Here is a 13,679-nt window from a genome sequence, read left to right on the forward strand (position 1 = left end):
TTTACTGCTGCTGTGGCTCTAACACGGAGCAGCAGCTGGTGCTGTGCCCTGGACGGTTGATTGGCTTCCGCTCTTCTTGAACTACTACTTGATTTACTCATGGATATCTCAGCTTTCTGTTTCCATAACCATAAAAATATCTCAGTGGGGCGCCTCGGTGGCTCACCTGGTGGAGCGCCTACCACATGGACTTGGTCCTGACCGCAGCGGCCATGGGTTTCGAAATCCAACCCACAGATATTTGCTACATGTCATCCCCTCACTCTCTCTCCCTGACTTTCCTGTCTACCACTCACTGTAATATCAAATAAAGGCAAAAGTGCCCAAAAATATTTAAAAAAAAATCTCACTCCAGGTGAAGAGCTGAGTCATGAACGTAGTCGCCATAGTCTCATTTAGCTTCACCTTGTATAGATGTCAATATTGTCATCCACACATTACTTCATCACAGAGATATAATAAATAATATACAGCAAACTAGAACAATGGCAAACTGAACAAAAACTAGTGAAAACTACAACACTACTACACAGCCATGCCAGCAACTGTATGGCTGTGAGGCTTTACCAATCAATCAATCAACCAATCAACCAATCAATCAAACTTTATTTGAATAGCGCTTTACAGGTCAGTGCAGTTCAAAGCTAAATGAGCTTAAAAGAAAAGGGCAAATCAAGTAAGAAAGCTGACAATAAAATAGAATAAGATACAATAAAATACAATCTTGATCATGATTACAATAAAAATAAGTGAATAAAATAAAGTGACTAATGACTTAATGAAAAGCCAGGTTGAAGAGGAACATTTTGAGTTTTAAACATTTCAACACTTCCAGCTGTTCCATCGGCTCAGAGCATCAAAGCTGAAAGCTGCCCCACCAAAGGTTTTGGTCCATGCTTATGCTAATGTTAGCATGCTAATATGCAACAGTGTTAACAAAGACAATGCTAATATGTTTACCATGTTCACCTTTATCTGAATTACACATGTTCACATGCTAACACTTGCTCAACTCACACTACCAGCCACAATATGAACGGACATTTGAAATGCTGTAAACGATCTCTGTGTCTGTGTCTTCAGGATCTTCTATCTGGCATCCTCCGTGCAGACAAGCAGCCAAGCAGGAGGAGAAGAGTAAGGTGGGTGGAAAAGAGAAATAGAACCAAAGCAGAAACACATCAGACCACAGAGCGTCCGGCACTTAGACTGCTTTTACTAGGATGTTACATGGGAAGATATGAGCGGATGGTGGAGGCTGTTGTAGTGGAACTGCTACACTGACAAGCGACCATCAGCTTTTCTTCTTATCAGGGGCCCCTCAGGGTGTGAGGGAGAGAGGGAGTGGGGTTTGTGTGTGTGTGGGTAAAACAGAGAGGAAGACAGACGCTTGAAGACGTGTTTGATTAGTGATGATTTGCTTGAAATGAAATATATTTCAGTCTATGGCTCTGTTCCATAAACGCTCTCTATTCTTTGCTCCTTTCGCTGAGGTTGATAGCGACTGATAAAAAAAGGTGATCGAGGGAGTTCATGTGTCTGTCATGTCAGAAAAGTTTTATTCAAAGCTTTATCTCCTTGTGACGTCCAGAAGAAGTAGGGGGGGGGGGGGGGAGGGGGGGGGGGGCGTCTTCTCCAGTGTTGAAAATGTCAGTTGAATTAGTTCCTGATTTTTTTATTTGACCTCCCTGATGAGACCTTTTCAATATCGTCAGCAAACGTTATGTAAAGTGCTGTTAAGCTGCTTTTCGGCTGTTTTCGGATCAGTGAGGAGCAGAGGATGAAAGTCTGCTATCAGCCTGAACCTCACACGTATCTTCACTTACCACAGTCACAGTCTGGCAGACAAAATCAAAGTTGGAAGTCGTCTGCAGTGATGATCAGACACGGTCCCAAACCACACAAGATGCTACACCTTTACTTTCTACTTATCTTTATAATACACAGTTCTGCTGTTGGATAGCAGTCGACCTGTGACTACCAGTTAAACCTTATCAGTGAAAACAAAGGGGTTCTCCACAGATTGATATTTTGTCTTTGGAAGTTTTAATAAATTCTTTATTCTGTAGACCGACTTTTTCATATCACGTAGTCTCAGACTCACAACCTGCTTTGAACCGGTATGCAGTCTGGCATCGGGATACAGGGATCAATAGTAAGATTGATTTGTCAGCAGTTAGTGAGCATTGCTAGTGTAATTTTCCCACTTCTACATACATCAGTGAGGACTGACCCCCTCCACCCTCCACCCCCCCAGGATTCTGCTCAGTGTCAAATCAGAAAAAGACCCATATACACAGGCTCCTCTAACAGTCACCAACAGAAAGAGTTAGCTAGTTGAAACCTCGAGGTTTATCAGGACCTACACTGAGCCAGCTGACCGTTCACAGCAAAGAGGAGGAGGGAGTTCATTATTTTTACATTATTACATCATTTCATTTTTACATACAACAGCCTCACATCCAGTATCTGCCCGTCCGCCATCTCCCATCCTCATTCTTCATCATACTCCCTCTCCTTCCCAGAAGCAGGTCCGGATACAGCTCAGTGACGTCCCTGAGCAACAGGTTGGTGCCCCTGTACGCCCCCCCGCACCCGCCAAAACCTCACTTAACCCCCCCCCCCCCACATCCATCTTCTGCATGGGTTGACAGCTACTGCTACATTTGCTTCATGTCGAGCAGCAGCCGCATCGACGGGTCCACATCAAGACACTGAATGTTTGAGGCAGATCTGATGATGCTGATGATCAGCCTGTGCATGTACAGGGAGGGTTTAATGAACGAGCAGAGATGACGGATGTGCCCGGACCTGCAGGATACATCGGGGCAACACTCACACAACTTGAACAGCCAGGGTGGATGTGACTTGTTTAAAGATAAATCTATAAGATGATGAAGATCAGACTTTAATCACAAGCCTTATTTTTATTCATCTGTTCTGAGGGGGGGAGGTTCACTGCTCTCTTCAACTTGTGTGATGTAACAATAACTGATATTTGCTGATTGCCCATGCCTGACACAGCTTCACTAATAGAGCCGCAGTACTCGTGTGTGGGTGTGTGTGTGTGTGTGTGTGTGTGTATCTTGTGTGTGATTAAAGCACATTGTTCTGTTCTGTTGTACTTGGGACTTAGTTTATGAAGTTGATGTTTAAGCTCAAGTTTAAAGGGTTAGAGTCAAAGGTCTCTGCAGCGAACATCCAACTCAATTTATTCAAAATTCAATTCATTTTTCTGCATTTTTCTTCGTAGTTTGCTCGTAGGTGTGAACCAGCTGGGGGCCGATGCTGTCACCTGTTGTTCAGCACTCTTCACTTCATGAGTCTGTACATGAATATTTGTTGTAGTGTAGTGTGTATGTGAGCGTACGTAGTGCTGAGGTTATGGGAAAGTTCATGCCTGTGTTTGACAGCTAATGTTATGTGGGCTTGATGAACAAAGGGAAACATGTAGTAGTGTTTGTGGGCTATAAAATACGAAGTTTTCCAGCTGGTAGCACACCGCAGAAGTTGATAGGAAGCTGAATATGCTAAATATGTACAAAGCGCTGTGACACACAGGGCTGTGGTATGACTGCTGGTAGGACAAAACAAGCAATTTGAAGATTTCACCTCTGATTCTGGGAAATTATGACGTTTTTTTCACTCATTTCTGACAATTAACAGACCAAACAGTCCGATAATGCAAAACCAATCAAGAGCTTAATTCTTCATAAAGAAATCAATCATTGGTTGTGATCACTGTTATCAATAACAGGACGGGAGATGCCCTGTGTTCTCACTGTAGATTCACCGTGTTGTCACCAGACGACGGTTCATGTCTTTCTTTCCACTGAAGATGAAAATCTGAACTAAACCTCTGTTCACACAAAGCATGAGCTTGAGTGGATGAGCAGTAAAGATACTTAATGTTTCTGTCACCTCCACATATCAGCTTCTAGTATGTTTACACAGTGCGTGTGTGTGTGTGTGTGTGTGTGTGTGCGCGTGTGTGTGTGTGTGTGTGTGTGTGTGTGTGTGTGTGTTTGTGTCTGTTTTAGGTGACCCGGACTTCTTCTGAGAGCATCACCTCTGTCCCAGCATCCAGCGCCTCCGGCTCTCCAAGCAGAGTCATCTATGTAAGACTGCGCCACCAGGGGGGGCAGCAGCTGCAGATACATATGTGTTTGAAAATGATCTGTAGCGTTTGTTTCTTACATATTAGTTCAACAAAGCCCTGACAAACAAGTTAACCGTGTATTTGTTTGCTTCATTCTTTCAGGCCAAATTAGGAGAGGAGATGCTGGACTACAAGGACCTGGCAGCTCTTCCAAAGACCAAGGCCATCTACAACATCGACAGGCCTGACATGCTGTCCTACTCTCCGTACGTCAGCTACCCATCTGAGGAGAGGCACTACGGAGAGGTAGACCAGCCTCTTCCCTTTCTCTGCTTTCTTCTTTCTTTTTTTTCTCTCTTCTCTCTTTTCCAGTCGATTCCACTCAAGAACTCACTCACGAATTTATGGGCTACTACATTGCTTTGAATGATATAGTTATTAATATTTACATTTTAGATAAAAATATGAACTTATGATTAGCATTTGATATATGATGCATTCAATTAATTAACCAACTGCATATGCAGTAAACTTTGCCTAAACCAAATGCAACACAGAAATGATGTACTTTATGTATTCATTAAATACATATATGTATGTATATATACAGTATATTTACTACATATAATGCATCATTTTATATATATCAGATACAACATAATGCATGGTAAGCTTACACTGACAACCAGCATAGTGAGCACATTTACAGCAGCTGCTGCTTCAATTGGTTTAATATTTCTGCATATTGCTGCAGTGATGTAGACGTGTACTCCAGGGCGTGGCCAGTACACCATGACATCACTGTTTGGTTTGGTTCTGGGTGCCACAGAGCGCAATTACCCAGCAGTGACGCTGTCTGTATTCAGAGCTGAAACGACACTTTTTACCTGAGAGCAGAGAAACACTCTTTGAATGGTGGAGAGTTCCTCTTTAAATGCGGCTTACTGATGATATTTACATTTTGAATGCTAGACCTGTTACCCGTAGTGATACTTGTACATTACATTAGTGCATTTACTTTAATTAAGAATATTTACTTCCTCAAATTTGTCATGACATTTGACAAATTATGTCATTTTAACAAGCCACCCTTTATAAAGTGAGTATAAGTTGTAACTAATGGCTTTATAAATGGGCCATAAAGTCGTTAATAATACTTTATAGATAAGTCATTTAAATGAACCTTTGGGTTGCCAGTCTGTGAAGAATCTCCTCGGCTGGTGTTTTCCACCTGCTCTGTTGTCTTTAGCTACAGGTGCTGCAGAGCATCTCAATCAAAATCCATTTATGAACACTTGATGTATTATTATGAAATGAATAGCTGATGACTTACTACTATATCAACTGCTATTGGTGTATTAGAATTTGAGAATTAATTTTTTTATTAGTTACCTTGACAGCTCATTAGAAACTGAGAAGTTACTGACTCGTTATTATTTATTTATTTATTAATGACTTATTTTTCAAAACCAAAGGTGACTAATAATAAAGCCAATAGTTTATTATAAAGAGGAAATGGTGTGAAAAGACAACGGAGTAGAGTATATGTGTAGAAGAGATAGTGATGTTTTGCCAAGAGATTAAATGTTTATTACTATTTTATATTACACATAAAAACAGATTGCTGTAGCTTTGTGTAACTTTCCTTTCATAGCCTCTCTGTTGCCTTTTTTTTTAATTTCTCACTTTGCTATCCCTCCATCATCCACGACCACACGCTGGGTTTTCCCACACTTGACACATCCATTCCTCTGCAGTTCAGTCACAGCCTCAACCTGACCATGTAAACTGAACAGATCCGCCTCATTTATCTCATCCATCCGCTAAAGAACGTCATTACTCACTGACACTGAATGATCGCTCTCATGGTTGGATGGTTAACTCATATAATCTCTCATATGAGTTCGTCCTAATCATTGGCTTTCTCCCCCCTCTTCATTTGCAGTCCCCCCAGCTGCTTTCTCCTACTCCTACTGAGGTAACGTGATTCCCTATGTCTCACTGTGCATGTCACACATCACATGTCAAGTGTTTGTTTGTGTAGGCTTTCAAAATGTAGATCTTTAAAATAAGAGAAGTAGGACCTTTAAAGGGTTTGATATGTGTCAGCGGTCCATACAGATGCTGTCTGCTTAGATTAAAGCAGTTCATATGTTCTTGTGCTTAAAGGATTTCCAACATCATCGAGACAAGCTAACAGTTTAGCCAATTATCTAAACCATTTTATTTGGAGGTGAAACCGTAAATGTTTAATAATCCCTCATTCCATAGGAAAACTGTGCACAGCTCTGTTGTTGGAGGTCAAAGTTGAAGTTTTCTGTTGCAGCTTGTCTGACTGCTCTTGCCCCATAGGGTTTGCTAGGGTGTGATGTAGCACATGTATAGCCACAGAGTTTTCCATTCAACACATAATTCTATGTGTATTCACATAAGTCTGATGCTGTACATATTGACAGCTACTGCTGCTGGCTGATACATAGGCAGGGTAAGAATAAGTGGCATCATCTTCCTACATAGTTATCTCGCCACCTAGCTACACCCATGAAAGGTAGCAACAGAAAAAAAAAGGCCACAAAAACACTGACAGTGTGGGTGAGATTTTTGCAGCCGTTCAAGTTGAAGAAAATATGTTTTTTTTGTTGTTTTGACTCTTTAAAAAGCAGAAGTGTCAGTCTTCTGTGTTATCATGACGTTATGTTTTCCTTGATCCTTTGTAAGCCTTGCGCAATGTAATGAATCCATTTTATTAAGAGTGCATCAGAGATGGAGTCTTGCCCACATTCCTGTCTGACACCGAGATGAAGGAGTGAGTCAGGACGTGTTTCTCCGTAGAATGAACTGATTTATTTTATTATGTTTTGTGTTTCTGCATCCAGGGTGATGGGGAGAAGTCACCCCGTCAGAGAAGGCCCTCCAGTCCCAGCTCCAACAGCTCCCTGGGGGGCCATGGACGTTATACCCCATCCCGCTCCCCTCAAAACTACAGCCGAGCAGGTATCAGCCTCATACACACAGTAGTACACCAGAATCCATATAATGCTGTTGTCACATGAAAACGTCCAAGTTAAAGTATGACTTTCTAAAATACTGAAGGAATATATTACCCAGAAACCCATGCATATTCATTGCATTCTCATTGCTCTCACATTTTATTTATTTTCTCATCAGTAAATAATTGAGAATAATGTCGTGCAAAAGAAAAAAGTGGCAACTGAGAGGTTTTTTTCACTGTATATAGAAGAAAGCATCTGCTACAAACATTTCCTTCCATTCATCATCCTCAAAACCAGAAATGAAATGACATGCTCCTCCCTGGGCTGATTAAAATCTGCAGGCCTTATATTACACTGTCAAAACCCATTAGAGGATATCAAGCTAAGTCAAAGTCTGCTTTTGTATTTCCTAATAAAAATGTCACTTGACAGCAGAGATTCATTCCTGAAGTATATGTTCTGTTTGTTGTAAATCTTCCCCTTTGTTAGAATAAGATGATACAGTTTCCCTCCAAGCATAATATTTGTGGATTTTTCTCAAATCTACAGTAAATCTCTTGAGCTCAATAATTGGTTTCATCCAAGGCATTTTGAAATACTGAGATCATGAGTCCAAGTCCCTCACAATGACTTCACCCCTCATTATTTAGCATTTATAAGCAGTATATAAACACTAAATATCTGGTTATTAATACACTGTATTATCATTTTAAGCCAATATTAGGACATTTTTTTTCAAGTTTGAGAATGTGTTGTTCTACTATTTATTTTCCTATGAATTATTTGTAGCTGTTGTTCATCAGTGTAAACACCGTATAACAGCTGTAATCATATGTCATGATAACCACACATGAATAACACTGTGTTAAAAATGATTCAGTAACTGTGTTTATACGTGCACAAATGATTCACTAGTGGTTTTAAAAAAAAAAACATGTTCAGATTCACTGAGACGTGTTCAGCTGGAAGGTTTGATTCTTGACCAGGAAGTATCAAACAGAATGTGTTTGCTCAGTTGTCATGGGAAGTAATTAAGTATTTATAAATGAATGATCACTTTATTAGTAAATCTGATTAATAAATGTTATTAACTAATTCTTTATATTTCATCAACAAATAAGATATGAAAACATTTCAGTTGTGTTATACAATATATCATCTTACAACTACTGCTTATTAATGGCATCTAGGAACGGTCAAAATACAGTGCTATCCAATGTTTATAGTCTTGGCACAGATATCAATACCCAACCTTAGTTCTATAATGGTGTATTTTTGTTGGCCTAAAAGTAGTCAGATACTTTAAAATCGTCACCAACAAAAAACAGAAAACAACTAAAACCAAATACAATTCCTGTTTCATTAATGTCCTGTAATGCTAATTGTCAAAAAGACTTGACTATGTATACATTGTATTTATTGTATACGTTCACATTTTCATCTAGTGACTCATCATGTTTCTGTGATCTGATTGGACATTCAGGGCCAGAGTTATACCTTGGCGATAGATACAGCAGCCAGGCCCGTGACTCCAGTTCTCTTCCTTTGCCCCCAGCCCTCATGGGTGGCATTAAGTACCCTTTCAACTGGGCCAGGGACTCATCCTCCCTCCCTGTTCACTATTCTGGTGGGACCGAAGGGAGTGGAGGTGGTGGTGGCGGCAAGTACTCACCCACACCAGCAGGTGGCAGTACAGGCTTGTCTTTACACCTAAACCCCACCACCCTGGCCATGCTGAAGCAGCACAACTACATCCCTTACTTCAGAGGTATCAAAGCACGCTGAGACCAAGACCTGGTCCAATACAGACAAGGGACAAGTAGCTGGAATCATTGCTGTTGTCAAATCTTAGACAGACAAAAAACCTCCAACCTTTCAAGAACTATCAAAAAGCTAATATTTGAATGGGAATTTAAAGTGCCCCAAACATGGGGTTTTTAACTTGCTACCCAACCAGAATGAGTTTTGCAATCCTTGGATTTAGGAACAGCAGCAATGTGCCAGTCTTCGCTGTATTTGACCGAGATCAAAGGTCCTTCAGAATGGAATGCTGTGATACAACCATTGAAATGAGTTCACTTGGCATGAGTTGTGGTTAAGCACCAAATTAACCATGTGTTGGAAACTCTCACTCTGGGTCTCTGGGTCTCTTGGTTCACCATAGACCAATGAGTCATAATGGGAAACAGAACATCTGACCTGGTGTGCTCTGTAACCACTGTTTGATCACTCATGAGGGTTTATCTTCTCTAATTCTTGAACTAAAGCCATGAAACTGCTAATGCTATTCATGATACCACACATCCGTGAAATCAACATCACAAACCAGTGCTGTACATATCCCCTGGTGAACCCAGCAGGAAGGCTTATCCAACCACTTCCCTTTGCTTCATCTTCTGCCTATCCATTGATCTCCCTCACCCCCAGGGTTCAAACAGGACCCCCTCCCTGACCCTAAACCTTGGACATCTCTGCATCTCAGTTTACCTCCTCCTGACGGTAAAAAACCCCAGTAGTCTTTCTCTTCTTTGTGTCCCCTGTCCCCTAGTGGAATGGTTAGCAGGCTTTGTGATGTTGTTGTCTGGTATCATGGTGTTGTTGGGTTCATGGGATGCATCAAGGTACATTCGTAGGACCACTCAGTTTTCTCACTCTGCCTGCCCTGTTCACTTGTGTCTGTGGACGTGGTTGTTGTCGTGCATGGTTAACTTGATGTAAACCTGAGTGTGACCCTGATACATTTGGCATTATCTTTGGGATGAAGATTGAGGGAGATTTCATTTTTGTGCTTGTCTGTTCAGATTGTTGACCTCATTGTTTGCCTGCCTTTGACTTTAATCTACCCTGTTGTTTTTCCTTGTTCATTGTTATGTGTCAAACCTTATCCCCTTGATGTTATTTGTTCTTGTCCTTGGTGTGAATCTTTATAAAGTGCAGATTTTGGGTTTTGATGACTGACAAAATGCAAATGGAGGTTTGCAAGCAGGGTGACAAGTATAATTGGTGAATTCTGTTGTTTTTGACAGAAGCACAAGTAAGTACGTTATCGACAAATGGATTCCTTAGAAACAACTCTCCTGACCAAACCACTGATGAATAACTGAATATTTTAACTGTAAGTCAAGGAGATAATACAGTGGTCCTGAGAGTCAAAATACAACAACATTTCAGAAAACACATAATTTTAAACCAATCTGGAATGTCCCTGACTGACTGACTGACTGATATTTCCACCACTGGTAAGTCGAGTGCCTCGTCACTGAGTTGGAGTCTCTGGATCAAACAGGTTCTATTTGGGGGGGGGGGGGGGGGGGGTTACAGCTGCAGCTCATTGTCTCTAGATTTAGAGAATTTTTTCAAACAGACTGGGTATCAACCTGGTTCAGGTCTGGATGCTGTTCAGGCTGCACCTCTTGTCACAGGCAGTCTACTAAGCAGGGAAGAGGAGGAGTGCTTCCAATACACTGAGCCTTGCCTCCATTGCAGCAAATAAACTACTTTGATTCCATGTATCATTATTACTAAAGGAGGCAGAAGAATAACATAAGACACACCGAGCAGAGAGAGCAGGAGAGAGGGAGGGAGAGAGAGAAGTCATCACTAACAAGGCTTTAGACTAACGACTATGACCAACTCTCAATATATCAAACAAAGGGAGTTAGACATAAAGACCTGCCTCTAATGAAAGTCTGTTACGTTCTGGAGTTGAAGTAAATAAAGACAAAACTATTGTGCATCCAGATGGAGGCTGTGCTCTGTGTGAGAGACTAAATAAGAAAGGTAGTCTGTAGCGGGGCGTCGATAAAGAATAATAAAAATGAATTTAAAAAGATAAAATAAAATAAGGAAGAAAGGAAATAAGGAAGAAAGGAAATAAAGACGGAAGAAGGGAAATAATAAAGAAAGGAATGAAGGAAAGAAGGAAATCAGGAAGGAAGGAAGGATAGAAGGAAATGATTTGCTCTTGTAGCTGATGTAGGTGGATGTTGTTGTTTACCAAAACTATACTGACAATGGCCACTTCCTGTTCTTCGTGGATGTTTCCTTCATCAATGTTTCCTTCGTCTGGCAGTTCTGTAGAAAATGATTTTGATGCTTTTGTCTAGACATTCAGTGTGAAAGCAATCGACAGAAATGTAAGTATTCTGTTATTATTTCAATTTCCTCTTCCACCCTTCAGGCTAATGATTAAATAATCATTCAAATTCATGCAAGGACACTGCTGAGAGTAGTCCACAGTAGAAACAGGAAAATTACATTGAGCTGTCACCAGGGACTTTGTTGTGTTGTTCCACATTTTCCATAATCTGAAATGTTGTTGTGTTTTCCCTCATATAAATGGTTCCTCCAGCACCATAAAGTTCTTATGTAGTCTCATTTTCGCTTATAGAGAACCTTTACCTGAAAAAGGATGTTTGTACTTTATAGAACCCCAACAAGTTTTTCTAACTTCATGCATGCACCTTGAAAATGGCTGATTAAAATGAGGCAGTAGAGAGGGAAACAGTATGAGCTTCCACTCAGAGTTTTGCACATAGTGCTCTGCTTGCCCTGTTCAGGCCTTAGTGGTTCCTAACATGCCATGAAAGAGGGTTATTTGGTTTCATGCAACAGGCTTAATAACTTAACGAGCTTTAAGGAGCTATCAGGTTCGCTAATAGGAGACACTGTGGTAGTAAGACTGAACACTATTCAGATGAGTTGTCTAATGATGGAGGTTGAAGGAGAGTTGAGGAGAGGACATTGTGAAATTGTGTTAATGATCCTAAAACCATCGTTTTCTATCTTGTTATTGTGTTGTTGGTTTCTGATTAATGAATGGACTCTGCCTCTTGTCAAGTTTCTAATGTGTTCAGATGGATTATAATGCATTTCCCCCAAAATTCCCTTCCCCTCCTACCTTGGCTCCAGATGTTTGTATGCAGGATTTGCCCCAGAATGAGACCTGCACTAACAGTGGTGTGTGTACGTGTGTGTCTGTTCCCGGGCATGTGTGTGTGTGTGATAGTATGTATGTGAGGGAGATCACTCAGACCACCACTAACAGCAGTGCTGTTTGTGTCGGTGATCTCATTCGCTTGCATCCAGATCTCACCCAATGGTTCCTCTCTGTCTGAGGCCGTCTCACACACACACACACAAACACACACACACACACACACTCACAATCTCTCTCTCACTGTTTCTGGGTGTGCAATGTTTATTACTTTTGGCCTCAAGGGTGTCGGTGACTCCATCACCTAGCCTGCTTATGACTTAACACAATGTGGACCCTGGTTGTGATAAAAGATCCACGACACATATGCATGAACTTGAATGGGAAAGTGGTCTCAGACTTTTGGACCTGACTGTATATCGCAAAATGTTTGGGAAAAAAAACAACTGGAAAAACATAATATAATCACTGGGTATCAAAATGAATGATGGGCTGCTGTCAGTACCATTATTTTGGCACCTCCAATCACAGTGAAACTGTAGCAACTCAGACATTATTGTGGTTTTCAACTGTTAACTGTTAAATGATGAGAACAACGTCTCTCAGGTTATCTCTCCAGGTCCATTCTCAGTGAATCATTGCCATGGTGACTGACACTAATGGGTTCAGTGCTACCACATTTGCAAAAACCTAAAATCTGTATTTAAAGTGAAGTTGGAAAACTGTTGCATACAGTCTTTGAGGCTTCAAGCTGTTTTATAATTAAACTGAAGAGCTGTTCAGAACAATAGCACCTTCTCTCCGACAGCTGTTTTCACACATCTCCAAAGCCAGCGATCTTACAGATTAGTTTTGTCTCAGCAAGTTCAGAATGAATCACTTCAGCAGCTTCCGTTCATCACTTGAGTGGCTTCAATAAATAAAATGAAGCAAGACTGATGCAGATAGAGTCTCTCACCTTACCAGCAAACCTCTTGTAGAAAGTTCCCATCTGGCCGTTGAACTTCTTGCTCTCAGAGACAAACCTTTGAATAACCTTTGTTGCCATTGTTAAAGTATATTTTGGGCTTTTATGCCTTTAATGGACAGCACAGTGGAGAGTGACAGGAAACAGGGAGGCAGAGAGAGGGGGAATGACATGCAGCGAAAGGCCGTCCGATGCGGGATTCGAACCGGGGCCAACTGCAGCGAGGACTGTAGCCTCTACACATGGGGCGCCTGCTTAAACCACTACGCTACACGACGCCCCCTTTGTTGCCATTGTTGATTGTTTAATTTAAATATATCAATTTAGTGTAGGAGTAACATGTGGTCCCATTGGCTCCTTCAGACCGTAAGCTCTGATATGTTGCGGAGCAGTTTGACTGGGGTGGTACACCTGTAACGCAGGTGTCCTAAGGTGAGCTCTGGAGGGACAGACAATGCTCACTTGATTTTCAGGACAAATACAGCCAAGTGTTCATAGAGACGTTGTGTTTTGATGCTTTGATGTCTGCTGCTTGTACATGCATGTGAATGCATCATCTCTAGCCTTACAATCTGAACTCCTCAGGCAGACTGTGCAGACCCCACCTGTTCCTCCACATAAATATCCCACAGCCAATTTACTGGCCTGTCTTCACTCCAACCTTCACTTCTAGACTTAAGCTTT

The 13,679-nt window shown here is 41.2% G+C and overlaps 1 protein-coding gene across 17 annotated transcripts in view; it reads left to right on the plus strand.

Moving 5' to 3' along the window:
* ablim2 (actin binding LIM protein family, member 2) overlaps positions 1-13,679 on the plus strand; it is a 90,089-nt gene that overhangs the window by 57,147 nt on the left and 19,263 nt on the right. For 4 of the 17 annotated variants that reach the window (XM_056368609.1, XM_056368608.1, XM_056368614.1 and 1 more), the window contains exons 8-14: positions 1,084-1,142; positions 2,526-2,567; positions 4,041-4,118; positions 4,262-4,405; positions 6,045-6,077; positions 6,976-7,093; positions 8,576-8,860. In XM_056368609.1, coding sequence (XP_056224584.1) covers positions 1,084-1,142; positions 2,526-2,567; positions 4,041-4,118; positions 4,262-4,405; positions 6,045-6,077; positions 6,976-7,093; positions 8,576-8,860 — 759 coding nt within the window. Of the gene's footprint in view, positions 1-1,083; positions 1,143-2,525; positions 2,568-4,040; positions 4,119-4,261; positions 4,406-6,044; positions 6,078-6,975; positions 7,094-8,575; positions 8,861-9,519; positions 9,592-13,679 lie in introns of all 17 variants that reach the window. The other 13 variants (XM_056368615.1, XM_056368619.1, XM_056368616.1 and 10 more) reach the window with 9 other exon arrangements.

Source organism: Seriola aureovittata, chromosome 23 (genome assembly GCF_021018895.1).
Source record: "Seriola aureovittata isolate HTS-2021-v1 ecotype China chromosome 23, ASM2101889v1, whole genome shotgun sequence".
NCBI classification, from domain to species: Eukaryota; Metazoa; Chordata; class Actinopteri; order Carangiformes; family Carangidae; genus Seriola; species Seriola aureovittata.